The 17,982-nt window shown below is 40.1% G+C and overlaps 1 protein-coding gene across 2 annotated transcripts in view; it reads right to left on the bottom strand.

The window, feature by feature from the left end:
* The window catches only part of nell2a (neural EGFL like 2a), an 86,006-nt gene that overhangs the window by 15,764 nt on the left and 52,260 nt on the right, over positions 1-17,982 (bottom strand). For both annotated transcript variants that reach the window (XM_026175366.1, XM_026175367.1), the window contains exons 14-15: positions 12,468-12,590; positions 9,845-9,940 (exon numbers count right to left, since the gene is read on the bottom strand). In XM_026175366.1, coding sequence (XP_026031151.1) covers positions 9,845-9,940; positions 12,468-12,590 — 219 coding nt within the window. The remainder of the gene's footprint in view (positions 1-9,844; positions 9,941-12,467; positions 12,591-17,982) is intronic.

Raw genomic sequence — 17,982 nt, 5'->3', positions numbered from 1 at the left:
AAAAACCCCCATCACCATCACAAATAAATAAAAAAATAAAAAAATGCTTCTCTCTCCTGGAGAGGTCAAGGCGGCGGTACAGCAGTTATTTTGGACTTACCTCACTGCATGAAAGACTAGAAAAACAACACAGAAATACCTACGCAGGGGAAGAGGATGGGCCGGATGAGGAGGAGAACAAAGATAAACGCAAGAAGGTGGAGGACAGAAAGAGGAGTAGGAAGAAAAATTAGAAAGACGAGGAGATGGAGGAGGAATCGTTGAAGAGACACTGCAGTTATTCTACTCGTTATCCTGAGTGGCAGCCTGGAAACAAGGGCTCTATTAAGGCAGCTCTCAGAGGACAAAGTGAGAAACAAGAGGACCATCTTTTCTCTGCCCTCCTCCTGGGCTTGTTATGCCACTCTGCCACGAACCACCCTTCCTCCCTTTATATTCATTCTCTGCCTTCACCTGTCCGTGTGTTACCTTTTTCCGCCAGCCGCCTGTCTCAAATCTAATGCAAAAATAGAGGTGCTCTAATTGTCACCGCTGCTAATCCCTGTGGTTTTCTCCCCCTCTGAGCAGAAAAAGCCAGAGTTTAGAGATGAGTTTAGCGTACCTCTTCTCTTCATGTCTACCTTTCATTGTTTCTGCTCCTGAACACCACTTCACATCATTCTCACTGGCTATTCTGATGCATAAAAGGTGCAATTCTTTGACTTCCCCTTCCAGCTTTCCTTCCCTTCACTATTCTTCCTCCCCTGTTTTTTTTTTCTTCCCTTCTTTGACTGACAGATAGCCCTAGGGGTTAGGATGCAATTCTGCTGCCTTGCATCACTCATTGCAAAGCCTGTCACTGCTGCCACGTGTACATCTCCCGTACAGTAACCTAATTCAAAAGGATTTCCATTTCCCTGCAAGTCCACCTGATAATCCTGATTGGCACAGGGAAGAATTATTCACACCAACAGCTCACCCTGCCATTTGTCAAGTCAAATGCCAGTGGAATATAAGTGGATTTTAAAATGGGCTGAATTTGTCATGTCAGATCAGGTTTAAAATAAAGGCTGAGAAAAGACCGGAGAGTCGATAATAATGTTTGCGGAGGCGATAACGTAAGAAATGGATTGCTGATCGCTGTTCTTTTATGTATAGTGAAGTGTAATTGAGTGATTGTCACTGATCCTCAGTCTTCATTAAGAGAAAGAGTGAACTCACATAAATCAATCGCTGTGAAACCTAAGGCAAACTTAGTTACACACTGACTTCCTGAAGATGAAACAGACACTGAAAAGCAAATCCATATCTGCAAGCACTTGAGTAGGAGAGTGGATGAGTAATCACGGCAAATTGGAAACAAGTCTGGTGAACAACTGGTAGCTGCAAGAGCATACAGAATGCAATCAGTCTGCATGCAAGTCTCCCCAACCCTTTAAAGCAGGCCTACAGCTGAGACTACAAACTGCTTTGCGATGGTTGTTTTAGTTATAAAAATAGAAGGAAAAAACCCAGAGAGGTCCTTTAATCGCAAAACGTCTGCCTGAGAGTATGGATGTGTTTGATAGATGAGCTAACAAGAGCATTGAGACACAAAATAAACATGTGCTGGAAACTTCTAATTTGAAGCTTATAATACCAGAAGTCATGCTAGAAGGGACTTTTGAATCTGCAATGACAGTATTTATTTGTATTAACAATTAAAAGTCAACCCATGTACATGACTGGTTCACTGTATCGCAGACAGGACTTTAAAAAAAGAAGGAACATAACCTTCACAAGTTGTAATTGTCCACATTTTCTGCTATAAAGGTTAAGGCACTGAAGAACTGAAAACTGTCAATATGCAAAGTTTCAACATAAATAAAATTAAAAATGTCCATCAAGATAAGTGCAGCAATTTATAATTACCTCAAACTAACCATTAAGGCCAGCACAGTAATTTCAGTACTTTAAAACAGCGGTCCCCAACCTTTTTTGCGCCACGGACCAGTTTATGCCCGACAATATTTTCACGGACCGGCCTTTAAGGTGTCGCGGATAAATACAACCAAATAAAACTAGTACCGGTACCGAAAAAAAGAAAATTTATTCATAACACATGTGAAAAGACCCAGGAAAACCGAGTAAACGATAAAAGCGATAACAAAATAACGCTGAAAACCGATAAAACCCTGAAAACCATAAATTTCACACCTGAGCCTCAACTCTCGCGGCCCGGTACCAAACGACTCACGGACCGGTACCGGTCCGAGGCCCGGGGGTTGGGGACCGCTGCTTTAAAAATTGCACAAAGTACTGCTGCTCTCTCATTTTACAACAAACAGGACACAGTCATTTTTTTATTTTATTTTTTCTTGTTCAGTGGTCAAAGCGGCCAGAGGCTCGGTGTGCCCCAGCTTGTGATTGACATTTGCAGGTTGTAGATCCAGGCCAAAAGAGAAGGCCGATTAAAGAGTTTACATTTACATGTAGTGTAAGTTATCACATGGTATTGTACATGTACTGTATTTAATAAAACTGCCATGTGTCTGCACGCCTTTCAGCACTTCAAGATTAGCATGCTGTGGTGGATAGACAGCAAATGGTGCACAGTAAAATGTTCTTCTTCACAGAAATGCATGCATGTCTGCATAAAAATGCTTCTTACAATACTATGACTCAAAGTTTGAGTCAAAGGAAATTTGAATGAATTGAACCGGTCATACTGAAAGGCAAATATTTGAGCTTTAATACTAATAACATAAAAAATGCAATGTGTAGAGTGGAATGTGCAATTTCCCATGATGATGACGAACCCACAGATCGATTGACGATTGCTATTAGATTAGTGGAATATTTAAGAAGCTTTAATCCAGTTGTTCTGGCTTTAAGGTTTGTTTTATTCTCACTGTTAAAGTAAGTTTTTTCACCTAATGCAATGTAGCTGTGTTCAGTGAAAATCAGTGTAAATCTTACTGATTTCATGCCAGACTGATATAAACACCAAAAGGATGCTTACATTGCTCCACATATGCGTTTTTCAAAATAATGACTATTTCTTCCTCTCTCAAAGGAGAGCACAAAACATATCATTTACAGATCTAGTGTATACTAGCCTGCAGAGTAAAAGCAAGCATTTTAATTTAAATGTACTCTAGCTGTTCTGTGGCCAGTGCAGATCGCTGCATTGCAGCAGGTACAGTGGTCGCCTATCCCTGTGAGATGTGTAATTTAGGTAGAAGCAGCAGGTTGCGCGCAGCTAAACGACAACTCCGGCCATTAGCGAGGCCTAATTAAGACACACTAATTACAGGTGATGGAGAGAGTGTTTTGAAAGGCCGACGCTAAATAAATAATGAATACATAATCACTGTGCTTAAACAAGCCGCTTGAGCGGGCCCCGAGGCCTTGTGGGTAAATTGTGGAGGGAAGGAGGGAGCGTTGCAGTGATGCATCATGGGAGCTGTCAGAGATGCATCACGGGAGCTGTCAAGAGGGTGGAAAAAAAATGAATGTGGTTTTAGATATTCATTAGTGGTGGGTGGGAGGTGCCTAGGGAAGCTTTCAAAGATGCAGGCTATTGTAGGGACACACACCGTTGCTCTCGCTGTTTCAAATTATAACAATCAGCAGCTCCAATAACTGTTGGCAGTGTTATAAAATTTACCCTGGAGTGGTCCGCTTTCATACACATGCAACCCATCTCTCTGTATATAATAATAAAACACTTAGTGCTGGCCCTATCATCTGAATGTGTTTTTATTTGATATTTATCTTCCGGCCTGCGTGACTGGGGTTGTCGGATATCTGGTTTATCTGCCGTTTAGTCCGTCTTTCAAGCCGCTCTTCTTTTTTCTCTGTCTAATCTGTCATGTTGTCTAAAACTCTGACAACCCTCCTCGAGTTCAACATCAATGTAAATGAGGTCTGAGGGAACAAATTGTTTGTCTGGCCCCGTTCTGCTCTCTGTCCCAGTCAATATGCCAGCATGACTTCAGCACTCTCTCACTGCCTTCAAGGTTTCCTCATGAACTCACTGGCCATCCCCGCGTCTCCTCCTATCCTCCTCCTCTTCTTCACTGCTCCCCCCCACCCGCCCCTTCCATTTTTTATACCCTGTTATAATTCCCTTCCTTTATTCTCCAACTTTTTGTCTCTTCTATTCTACTCTTATGCCCTCGTATCTGCTATCACCCACTAATTAAATATCATTTCTTCCCCACTCAACTATTCACCCATTGCCTCCTCAAACAAATGATTTCCTCACTTCCCATCCTTCTTCTTTTCCCTTTTCTCACAACAGGAAGAAATATTTGAGCAAAGGTTGCTAAAACTCGTAGAATATTTCTTTGGTAAAGCAAACAATTTAGCAACACTGATGAAAAGACACATTCTCTTTAGATTAAGTCTCTTCATGAGAACAAGACTTTGAAGGAAGACGTGTGCTGCCAAATGATTGTAACTTTAGTAACCAAGTGTGGGTTTTTTTTCTTTCAATAAAACATCATTTTACAGTGTAGGTGTGCTGCACCAGCACTCCTTGATCGTGCTCTTGAACATTAGCCTCCAGGAGTGTGTAGGAGTGACAAATCTAAATTGTATCATTAACACCAAACATAAAAATCTTTTATCTCTTTCTCCTTGTCCTCAAAGAACTTTGTCGATGCTAAAATAGCCTCTGCGTAATTTGGACCTGCTGATTAAAACTGCTCACAAGGATTCGAGACTGCAGATGAATTGAGAGATGAAAGGCAGAGGTGTCCATCCCGAGCATCTGATCAAATGCTGCTCTCCCTTCAGCATCCCACAGTGTCCTTTTGAGAAACTAGCAAGAGGCCAGCCGAGGACAGCAGAGATGGCCATTAATTACAGATCTGACAGAACAGTGACAGAAAATTTTAACTGGTGGCCAAGCATCCTAATAGGCTTAGAGAGGCTTGAAAGGAAAAGCTAATGAGCTGAAAATAAAGGAAATGCAGACACAACCTCCCCATTCATCTTGTAGGAACAGGTCGGCAAACACAAATCTAAAACCTAAACAAGGAGTGGATTTCCATTATTATTTCATAGAGGTATTGCAGGTCCTTGGTTAGCTAAAAGATTATCAGAGCTACGATATTTATAAAGGCCTTACAAAATCTTCTTACATGTACGAGGTGCTTTCCTAAAGGTTTCATATCTAGAGATGCTTTAGGATGCATAGATTAATAGTTCCTCCTGCCCACTTATCTTAATAAGGCTAAGTACCTTTAGATGGGACTGGATAGAGGAAAAAAATTAATTATACAAATGAAAATAATTTCTTTCACTTTCTTTTTACAGGGAATTACTGGATTTGAATCACATGGCCATGAGCAGGTATCATCATATCTACCAATTTACTAGTTATGCAAAGGCATCCAATTTAATTTACTTTATTCATACAAAACAGTGGTTATGGGATTTTATATTGCAAGGTAAATATGAAGCCATATTTTACTGAAACATATCAAATATTTAGAAAATGTACAATTTTAAGAAATGAGTAAATCATACTAAAAAGAAAGAGCTAGAAGAACATTATCCAACTATCGAGGCTAATTGGCAACACGTCAGTAACAATATTTGGTATAAAAACAGAGGAGGCAGAATTTCTCAGAAGTAAATATGAAACAACTGAAAGGCTTTATTTAAGGTAATAATATCCTTTAGCGGTCTAAAATGATGCGTCACGATGATTTCTTTACTTCTGACATCTATCTATCTATCTATCTATCTATCTATCTATCTATCCATCCATCCATCCATCCATCCATCCATCCATCCATCCATCCATCCATCCATCCATCCATCCATCCATCCATCCATCCATCCATCCATCCATCCATCCATCCATCCACCTGTGTGTGTGTGTGTACATAACTTATATTTCATCTTCAACCTTGAAAAGCAAGTTGTTGCCAATGCCCAAATAGACCTGTTTTCAATATTACATTAATCTCATCAGAAATGCCACTTTCTTTCCTTTTTTATATTGCTCTTTTTTTTCATTTTACTGCACTATTCTACCTATGTTGTGTTTTTTTTTAATAATTCACATAAATTGAAGCTCCAATCTGGCTTAAGTGCAACATCAAGCAGCCAATTTACTAAAGTAGACTGGGTTTACTTTCTTACACTTTCACCTAGCAACATAGATTATATAAGATGCTGAAAGCTTGAAGCTCTGATAACTTCAAGTTAAGCTACATTTTATGATGCTTTCAGTGCCTCTGAGTTCTTTCTTTTTTTTCTTTATTCATTTACTTTTTTGATGTATGCATTTATGCTTGTTTACAGCAGGATGCATTATGGTTTTCATAAAAGTATTAAACTGTACCACATAGCACAGCCAGCCAGATTTAAGAAGATGTGTATACTTGTTTGATTTTGAGTGGGGTATTAAGAAAAGTGTGTTAAGAATTAACCACCGTTCATAAGATAAAAACACTTTTAGACGATTATATCGACGATGGTCTAAGAAATATGTTTTCGTTTGGTGAGCAAACGACTAGTGTGCTATACTACATCACACACATAAGCAATAAGAATACAAAGCACTGAAAAAGATGACCTCGACATTCTTTAATACGATTTGTTTCACTTCTGTAGGTAAAAAACATCTTAGCAAAGTACTGAAAAAACAAGCAGATTCATTACGGAAAAATAAACATAATATTTCTGCATGTGCGCGTCTCTCCCAAGCCATACAACATATACAGCTCCAGCCTGGGGCTACCATGTTGACTATGCGGCATGTTCAGGGCACATATTACATGGCTGGCCCCGCGTACATTTATATCCATGACTGAAGTGAATGCGCCCAGCCACAGCTGTACCCTGCATAATTCATGATGTGTCAGAGTTCTCCACTAGCTGGTGTCTGTCTGTCAGCACTGCGTGTCCCCTGTCCCTCCCCATCTATTCCCCCTGAATGGCAATGACAAGGCAGTGAGTGCACTGCACACAATTACAAGAACGCATGAGCAAAAATAGACAACAACACATTCACATGCATACACAGACGCGGAATATTCGACTTATGCATACCACAAAACACTGAAACCTGAAATAAGGGGGCCAGCTGACAATTTGCAAACTGTTGGCATCCTCTCATACGTTAATGCATGCTTATAGGTGTGCGTGTGGATCTTGAAGTTTGGTGTCTTATGACAGGCCGTCAGTCTGCCGCTGCAGCAGCAGAAGCGGTGGAGTCCCTGGGGAGACCTCTAAAAGCTCACAGGGTTCTTGTGAGGGGGGGTGAGGATCCCAGACTTAGTGAAAGCTTTTCCATGTTCATTCACCAGCTCTGCCTCTCCTCCTCCGGCAGCCCGAACTCTAGCAGCCTCATTCCGCATCCAAATGCAGAGAAAACTTGCTAACCCCTACCCTCTAACCACCCATCTATCCCCTCGCTTCATCCATTCCATCTCTGCATCAGTCAGTTTTCCCCAACATGTCTGTATCTTCCTTTCCACTTCACCTCCTCTCATCCCCCTCCTGCCCACAACCTCTCTTCTCTTTCCCTCCTTGAATGTTGCATCTGTCACTCTCCCCGTACATCTCCATCTCTTCCTCCCAAACCCAGTTTCCCCTCTCCCTCCTCCTACCCATCCCTTCTCCACCTCCTTACCACCAGTAGAGCAGAATATCCAACAGTACATTAACCCCCATACATCTCTGTGAGCTTCTGCAGCAGACGCGTCCGTCACTGGGAGTTCCTGTCACGCTGAGGAGACAGTAAGAAAGACCTTCGTCTTTTCACTCTGAATGACTGGTGGAGTCACTAAACAATGCCAGAGGCTTTCACCCTGTAGAATAGGGCCCTGATGGTGGTCCCAGATGGAAAAAAACAAAACATCAATATGGTAGCTGTCACAAGGCTGACTTGGATAAGACTGAGAGGGAGTCAGATCGTGGGAGGGAGGCGTGCAAACGACAGCAGCGGCATCTGTGGTGACAAAAAAAAAATCCCACTGCCTGAGGCTTGAGGAGCATGATTGGGTGTACATGTGAGATCCCGTTTGTTTGAACCTCAGATTCTAATCAGACGCAACAAGGAGGAGATTGATCCCTGAGCTACCAGTCATTCAGCCCCAGTGGCCTCATCATTAAGAAGAACTGTTTTCTCTTTTCAGAGAAAACATTGCAGAGAAAACAAAAAATGGAAGGTTTAAACATTTTGGGAATGACACATGCTGTATTTGCTCATTCCCAGGTTTAAAATAAGAAGATTAAGTTCATTCCTTTATGTTCTTTAAATATAAATCATAAGTGAACGACCACTTTAGCTTAGCACAAAGGAAGCAAACAAAGGGAAACAGGTAGACCAGCTTTAAAACAAAAGCACATAAAAAGGAAGAAAAAAAATTCTCATCATATCTTTTTCATTTGGTATTAAAAATCTTTTGGGATGTCTATTTTCTATCATGACATTGTGTTTCTTCCTTGTATACTGAGCCGATGTAATGCAGGATCAAGTCGCTAGCATGAAAAGTCTCAAGTGTGATTGAGTAACCCAGAAAATAATAGCACAGTATGGGAAGAAGAAAGTTGTGCTACAACAAAGGAGTGTCCTCTATTTATGTCTTGGTGTCCGTTTTTACAATATGCAGTAAAATGTGCAATATGCTCCATATTTTTTTTACATTTTGGCTAGTTTTCTGGGGGGTTTTGTAAGATATGGGAGAATGAATAAAGGCAAATAGAAGAGGAGACAAGGAGCAAGGAGAGAAAGTGGGGATCTAAAACACTAAAGAAAGTAATGAAATGTGTGATTGCTTGGAACGTGCAATTACTAAGGGACGAGGTTCTCAGCACCTTCTCTGCTGCAAAATGAGGAAAAGCATAAGGCATTATGGCTGGCTAGGTGTGTTAACACAAGTTCTCTCACTCTCTTTCTCACTCTCAAACACACACACACACACGCACATACAAACACACACACACACTCCTTCCTCAGCATCTCGGGAAATTCATTTACTTTAAGACGGGCAGTAAAAAGGGCGCCTCGTAAAAAAAAGGTCCTTTATGTGCAATCAATACCTGAACCAATGAGAAAGCAAAGGGGCTCAGCTTGCCTCATTCAAACACGAGCACGCACAGTGAGAGAGCTGTCATGGCTTTCTATTGCTTTGGCTACATGTCTCCTGAAGGACACTCCATGAAAGGTTGAAATGGGTTATGAGAAAGGTGCTGCTGCTGTAGATTAGACATATAATGCATCAAATACAAGTACAAGAAATACAGTGTTTCTTGGTTACCTTAAATCAGCAACACTGTAGGGAAAAACACACATAGAAAGCCCTGAGTCTTATCACAATGTTTCACATATCTCAATGGCTGCTAGCTGACTTAACACTCAGTTCATCTATTATGTCCTATTTGATATGGTGCATCAGGAGTTTGCACAGCTGTAATGTGCATGTAGCATAAAGCCTATGAGGAGAATGCCATGCTGATTAATATGGGCTGTGACATGTATGGGCTAACGCCTATTATTGTTGCAGCTGCAGTTCAAATCCTCCACTGGGCCACTTGGGAGAGGCACAAGCTCATCGCTCACCACGGAGGCCCGACCCACACAGTCAGACTCGTTCACGGACATGCACACCGCCACAAACACATTCAAATGCACACGGGGGTAGTTAATATAGCTTAGTGAGAACACTGCAAAAAAAAAAAGCATTTACAGTACAGTCTCCCATTTTCCTTCCTTCGTTTAGTCTTATTCTCAAGAGTGTAAAACACCTCCTCGCCCTGCAACATGTTCTTTCTTACACATTCAATCAAAAGTTCCTTTTTTTTGGTTTGTTTGTTTTATGGGGGAAAAAAATGTAAGAGCGTAACGAAAACAAATGTTTACCTGTTTCACATCTCTTCCCAGTAAATCCTTGCTGGCAAACACAGTTGTTAGGTGAAACGCAGGTTCCCCCATTCTGGCACAATCCGTCACACATTGCTGGAGATACACCAGAGGAGAGGAGCCATTACTCACTAAGATTAACGAGCATTAACTATGTAATTAGACCAGCAGCAGCATATGTATTTGCATACAGAATAAGAGCTAATTTGGTGATGTGATTCATTATAGGCTTGCACAATATTATTTTGCGTGATTAATGCATCTCACCAAGGTTAATTCAAAAATGTTCATTATCCGTGGGTAGGCTGTTAGTTAATGTGTCCCCAAAACACAGAGAAGTCACTGAAGTTGACACAAATGGAAATGGAAATAAATGTAATATATGCAAAAATCATACCATGCTTCCTCAGAATAAAGAGTGAAAAGTACTGAAAGCAAATGAAAACCTGTTTAGTAAGACGTGTAAAAGCAGTGCTTAAAAAGAGCACTCCAAAAATGAAGAATTGCACTTTCATTAAGTTGGGGGATACAAAAAAACACCAAAAGACAGATGCAAGAGTCTGTCTAAACTATAATAAATTATTATAGCACAGTTTTGGGTGAAGGGTTCCAGCTTCTATCATGTATTTGTATGTGCATGTTTGTGTAGTGTACCTAGTGCTCATCATGACCAAGCAAAGTTATCTTAATGTGCAGCTCCACCATAAATAGATTTCTACTCAAGAAATAGATTAACCAGCTGAGGTCAGGTCAATTTTCTAGAAAGCACAGAGATCACATATAGAACTGCAAACATGACAGAGGCACTCATTAAATCTGGGTCACAGAGGGCTTTTCAGTGGGTGGTGGAGAGAGTAGAATCACCATCATATACTTTATGATATGATATGCTTAACAGAACAATGGCTAAAACTAATGATCTTTGACAGAAATTTGATGATGAAGATGGTAGCAATGTTTATTTTATATCATTAATTTACCTGTTCATAACTTTTGTTTGAATGGTTTTGTACAAAAGACTGTATTATTGTAGGGTCTTTAAATTGCAATAGAATGTGCCTTGAGGTTACTGTTGCTGGATTCGCAAATTGTGTAATCACATGTACTGCACAGATGTAATATAGCCTTCTCTATGAGGAGGCAAAAACTCAGAAGCTCAAAATCCATAGAGCTATATGCCTGAGGAATATTCTCACATAAATACCCTGCATTCAGCCCTAATATGACCTTGAGGCCATCAGAAGAGAACATTGTGCAAGAAGGATGCACATTCAAAGCATGAAAGTAAACCAAAGACTTTGCAGATGCCAGAGTGAGAAGCAATGCAGTCTTACATGAAAGAAATGTCATATCTACAGACTGGATGAGTTCAAAAGTTGGGGGGCGACAAAAGGTGTCCGGCACCAAAGTCAACCTAATCACATGGGTCTCAGCTGACAGACTCTTTCAAAAAAAAACAAAAAAAACCACACATGGCAAGATGATGTGCACCTGGCATCACCACATCAAAGCCAATATAACAAGCAGGTATACCTGCCAAATAAATCTTAATTTTAGAAAAGGGAAGACTCTCTGGTGATTCCAGCCCTTTGGATCGTCGACGCTTGGGGGCAGACCTTTAGCTATCAAATCTGACCTCTCAACAGGTAAGCATGCATATGTCACAGTTCTGGGTGTGAGTGAATCACCAGGGGGTATATGTTTGCAGGTGGGGCTCTGCATATGTCATCACAGGTCATCTGCCTTAAAGGCATGAATAGAGGTGACCTCAGCGAGGACTAAAAGGGAATCATTTTCTATCTTTCCACAGTCAATTTCAACCTCCTAGGACCCTGCGTCCACATATGTGGACATCACATTTTGGGTTATTTAGACCAAAATATTCAATTTTGCTCTACAAGGGCCTGATATCCACTTACGAGGACAGCTACTGTTCTATCAAAATTTTAAACGAATATCCTCATTTGTGGCTCTCATTTTTCTTAGAAACAAAAATCAGATAAAAAAAAAAAAAATCTGGTAATTCTGGTAATTCTGATTTTACATGCATCGGGCCCCAATCAGCCCAAATATCAAAGAGAAATTAAAAATGCATGCTGTGGAAGAGTTCGGGTCTTAGGAGGTTAAATTTAATTTGGCCCAGAGAAAAAGGATGGAACGTTTAGTATTTTTTTCCAGGGTGTCATTAAAACCAGCATAAAAAATAAAATAAATTAATAAAACTAGAAATTATTCTGTTTTTGTTTACATTTCTTGGCTGTGCATTGTGTGACACAATACACTGACATTCTTGAAGACTTCATTACACTCCGACTTATTTTTTCATATTACACGGTCACTGGAAACAATGCTGTTTCCCCCCGAAAGTGAAGACTATTTAAATGTTTTATCATACATATATATATATATACATATATATATATATACATATATATATACGTATATATATATATATATATATATATATATATATATATATATATATATATATATATATATATATATATATATATATATATATATATATATATATATATATATATATATATAGTATGTGATACAACATCAACAGTGGTCAAGTGAAGCAGGACTTAACAAAACAAAATGAGTCTGGTGAGATTACCTTTGCAGACTGTCCCATTGCCCGTGTAGCCTGGCTTACAGGAGCAGCTGTGGCCTCCGACCATGTTGAAGCACAAGGCATTCTCATCGCAGTTGTGGAGTCCGCTGAGGCACTCGTCATGTTCTGCAAACAACACAATAATAAAACATGCATCAATCCGAGCAGGTTCCTCACTAGTACAAAGTATACTTTTCGTATTATGCAGCATCTTCCCAAATAAGCAGAGGAAAACACTCTAGCAACAGTTCAGAAATCGTCTTCACATCTGCAAAGACCTACAGGCATCAAGAAAATAACACTTGATTAAAGAAAAGTGAGCGTTTATCCTCCTTTGTAAATATCAGAAATGATCGCAGCCAGCTGGTAATTTGTTTTACTAACCATTAACAAAAAAAAACAAGGACAAGATTTCAAACTGTGCCTTGTTTTAAACGACTTGATAGTTAGACAGCTGTGAGTCTAGTAATAAGACATCAGTGACAAACAGCCAACTGGAGGATGAGTCACTTTTCTCTCTTCCATCAAGATTTGTCGTGAAAAAAATTGTCTCAGATGTTTTGCTGCAATTTGCCGTTTTTGTTTTTGCACATCATGAGGGACGGAGACGTCTCAGTGTCTGCTTCGTAATAGCAGAAAATAAACACTTTAATTTCCGCGCACACACCAATACGGTTCATCTTTGTGTAGCAGTTTACATACAGTACATAAGCCATTAGCCTTTAGTTTGAGCGTTGCAATTGGCACAATTGGCGTGTTAAGTACCCACAGGAAATGTTTTATACAAGCATTAACAAAATGTCCCCGTAGAACTGGAACTCCCAGGCTCCCATCACTGTGGAGTTAGTGATATGCTGTGTTATGAATCACTGACAAGCTTGACTAATGGCTACAGCCCGTGACAACATACTGTATCCAACTGGCAAACAAATCTCTTTTCCTCTGTGAGGAGAACTTCGGGAAGACTGAAGTGGCAAAACAGAATCAAATGAAAACCTGGAGTGAAGGCTAATAAAACAAACAGTCCAGTTGCAACTATGTAATGATGCCACATAAAGAAGAAAACAATTAAGCCATTAGGGCTAGTAGGTACAAATTTAAAATAAAAAACATTTAATTTGAAAGTAGCTGTTTACGGAAGACAATGTCTTGTGACAGCTGACAAGAAATCTCAATTAATTGTCATATTTTTACTTGAGGGATCCGAACTTATAAATAGGCCTCTTTAAAAAAAAGGAGTGCTGTGAATGAAACCATTTGAAGCAGCAGGGGAGACGTTATCCTGATGATATCACTCTCTGTGTGTCTGCTTTTTCGTTTGTCACAAGAAGATGTGTTCTGAAACAAATGAGATTTCATTTGCTTGTGGCTGGTGGATCTTAACACTTCCTTGAAACAAAATCATGCTCAAGTGTCACAAAAGTACTGAGTTTTACACCAAACACCACTTCGGTCTCTTCCTCACAAGCACTTCATTCTATCGATTACTCGTATTAATAAAGTGAGAAACTACCATTGCTGAGTTATCGGTATTTTAAATTTGTTTACACCGGTAGAATTGCAAAGCTTTGTTATACTATTTGATTCAAACGGGTCATTAAAAATACAGTGGCAGAAGTTTTTAGCCTGTGCTCACTTATTGACTTCTTTTGTTTTATCCTCCGAGGCCTCTGTGTTTGTTTACACAGTAAATAAACATAGAAGCAATAATGCAATGACGAGTTATTGGAAAAAATCTTATTTGAAGCTGACCTACACTAAACAGTTAAAGAACTCTAAAGCATTTAAGTCCGTTCCCTTGCTACGGGAAGATGGATCTTGATGCAAGTCCTTCATCTGCCCCTGAACATAAAAGCAGATCTTTATCCCTCTGAGAATCACACAAAAGAAGAATACTCATCCATAGTATTTGGGAGATTCACATAAATATTGCATTCTGATATGTACTTGCTTACCAAGCACAGAATAAGTCTCAAAAACCTTCTAGACTTTATCCTTTTGAAATCTTCTTTTCCATACTTAACATCTCTGTATCCCATCGTAGCCCGAGAGGCTGCAGAGCACAAGCCGTTCATTAAAGGTCCATACAGTACAGTGTTCACTCTCTCAGCTGGAGAATCTTGTTTTTCAATTCATATCATCATGTTGTTTGTGGTGAAAACTTTTAATGGTTGCTAAACGGATAAGCAGTCAACTAAATCTCTCCAAAAGGGTTAAGACTCTTGAAAAACACAAATACAAAGCTTTTAGTGCTAATCTGGAGTAAACCGTTTGGACCGTTTCTTGTTATTTTAAGGATTTGGGGGTAGCTTCAAGCTTGCCAGGGGACGGGAATAAACAAACTTCTCTGAGCTGGTTTCTCAAATATATTTTCTTCAGACATGAAGTAAACTTTTGGAGCGTTCTTTTTTATTTATTTATTTTGCTCAACTTTTGTGCTTTTTTATGCTTGCACTTTGTAAAGACAGTCAAGACTTAAAGACGGCACCTGAAAGGTGAAAGGATCAGAAACCCGAATGCTTGTTGCGGTAGACCTGAGCCGCATCATCCATTTCCCTGCCATCACCCAATCCATTATATCTCCTGAGCAGACCGTGGGCTCTTCCAAATTGAAAGTGACATTGTGATGAGCTCCTCCATCGAGAATATGATGTATGCGTGCAAGTGTGTGTGAGATGGATTGAAGGGCACTTAGTAGGGCCCACTGCACTGCTCCTGTAACACACACACACAACTTTCCTGCTGTTGGGCAGAATTAAAGTCTGCTCATGGGCATATAAAAACAGTAATAGGAGCACAGGAGAGAGGAAAGAGAATTAGGTGCTTTTCTTTTTCTTTTTTTCTTGCCAAGGTCACATCTGCCAGAGCAGCAAACACCAAGCTGTCTCTTTGAACACACACACAGGCAGCAGAGCCACCGGGTGTTTGAGGGAATCCAGAATGTGCATCATCACTACGACCCTTGAGTTCTAGTATTGGTTCCTGGTAATTTGGGTTATTTATAAATTTAGGCTTATTACACTCCTGCACTCAGTGTAAGCAACTCCTAATTTAATCACCAACTAAATCCCTAAAATGCGTACGTGTGTGGTAGCGTGAGAGAAGCATTTCCTCGCTGGCTGCTGCTGCTCAGGCTGTAGACAGATAAACAATCAATTATGTACAGCCTGTCACCAGGGATCTCTCTCTAGCTGTCTGTTTCTCCTCCCGCTTGACTCCATCCACCTTCTGCCAAAACAACACCAGTTTCATTGATGTCTGACCTTCCAGCTGCTTTCCCCAAAACAATGTAACCTCCGATTTAATTTTACAATCCCAAGCTTGAAAAGACTACGATCTTATAATGTTTTACAACAAGAAAAACTTCTGTTCCTTTCTCAGTTTGCCTATTTTGGTGACCAAGACGATAAAAAAAAAAGAAAACTAAATGATGAAGAGCCAATATTTATTTGTTCCTCTAATAACTTAAAGCCAGGACTGGAGCACAGTTTTGGGGATTTTTGTACAATATGTTTCCCATTTTGTTTTAACATCTGCACCTGGATGATGTGATGCACAGTCCAGTCAATGATTTTGTACTATTTCTTTACCAGGAAATTTAACACGATGCAAAAAGAAAAAGAAAAAAAAGACCGCAAGCAAAAACAAAATTAAATTTTAATGTAAATCCTTTACTGTGTTTTGAAACTGATTAGGAGAATATTTAAAGGTGAGAGGAATTTAACTAGAAGTGTTTTTATGGTTTTTGTACTTCTTAGCAACTTCTGCAACAAAAACTCTCTAGGGCACCTTTAAAATGCCAAAGACATAACACTGTTCAGACCAGCAGAAATTGAAAACTTTTAAGTCTAAGTGCCCATGGGATCCTGTTGTTCAACCAGAATACAGATGTCCTTTAAAAAGAGGGGGAAAAAACCCTCCATGTCAGCTGCAAGACCTTTTGAGTCATCAGATTAAAAGTCATCTTTTCTGATCTCTGCTGTTGACAAACCTCCTGCTCCACCTGTGGCCTTCGTCCATGCCTTACGCCTTGTCTCCCGCCATCCCAGCCCTCAGCCGGTTCCTCAGCCTCAGGGGCCCAGGTCTGGTTATCAGGGGATTAGAACCGGGACACACACTAACTACATAGGCACCTTAGGAACAAGGGGAGGCGTCCACATATACACCTAGCAAAAACACACACCTCAGGACAGCCTTCTTTAATAACGTTTAAACGGAGAGCACAACCAATCCCCTACCTTTCATGGATTAGCTGCTAATCTCACAGAGCCGGGAGCACCTCGGGCACTTTGGGGAAAAGATGAAGAATGGGTGGAGGGGGAGAAAGGAGGCGGAACCTTGACCTTCAAGATGAAGGATACAGTAGCAAAAGAAAGTTGCACATGCTTCTCTCACTGTTAGGGATGGGTATTGATAAGATTTTAACGATTCCGATTCCATTTTCGATTCTGTTTAACGATTCGATTCTTTATCGATTCTCTTATCGATTCTTTTTTTTTTTTTAAAAAGGAGAACACTAAGGTCGATTAGCTCAGAGCTTTGTTTTATATCTTCTCTTTGAACAAGATAGAAATTTAGGAGTAACATGGCCTTACAAACCCAACAGTGAGATCTTGAGAGATCCAGCCTACGGCTCTTCAATGGGGTGTCACAGGGTCCCCAGGAAAAAAAATTGTAAATGTAAAATAATAAAATAAATATTCTTGTGAGACATATCACATATTGACGGGGTCGGGTTATGTTAAAAAGTATAAATTGTTATACTTTGTTCATTGGTTCAAAGGTACCCCACACTTCTTTTTTTGTTTGCTTGTTTGTTCTGGTGTATTTTTCATTTGAACTGTTACTCTGCCAGAGTACTCATATTTACAAGATGGCATTGAACGCCCCATTGGTGTATCAGGAAAACTATTTTGTACGTATGTTCCTTGAAGGGGATTGAAGTCGTTCTTTTTTCCACCGCAGCGAAGGGCTAGGAGTAGGAGAGGAGCTGCTGTATGTTTTTGTTATCGAATCGATCTGATTGTGAAATAAAGCATATGCAGTGAGAAAGCAACTCCAGGAGTCATCCCTGCCTTAAAGCTGCAACATTCTTCTGTAGCAATAACAAAGTATAACATAAATTGTTCTGTGGCAATTACACAAGAATATCCAGTAATGTCCCTGCCCACAATTAAACACATTCACTTACCAAAAATCGGGGGCATCTGCTGTGGCAAATGGGTACAAGCCTTTGACCACAAACTTAGACACTGCTCGGTGACATTAGTCTATCCTGGCCTGAAAGGAGACTGCAGCGAGAACTACCAGCGAGCGCCAGCCAGACTCTGTCTGTCTCTCTCATCATGGTCACCTACATGTACAGTAATGGCAGGTTTTGGAATAAGGCAGATTGCGCTAACATAATATGCACTGTTAGTTGATTATTTACCTGCCGCATTAACGGGAGAGGACGTGCAAACGTTAGCGCTGCTGCTGGGTTGAGAGTCACGAGTCCGGAGCGGAATTAAAAACGCGT

The sequence above is a fragment of the Astatotilapia calliptera genome, chromosome 7, assembly GCF_900246225.1.
Source record: "Astatotilapia calliptera chromosome 7, fAstCal1.2, whole genome shotgun sequence".
NCBI lineage: Eukaryota > Metazoa > Chordata > Actinopteri > Cichliformes > Cichlidae > Astatotilapia > Astatotilapia calliptera.
Note: the sequence above shows the minus strand (reverse complement) of the source record. Positions and strands in the feature narration are given on the sequence as shown.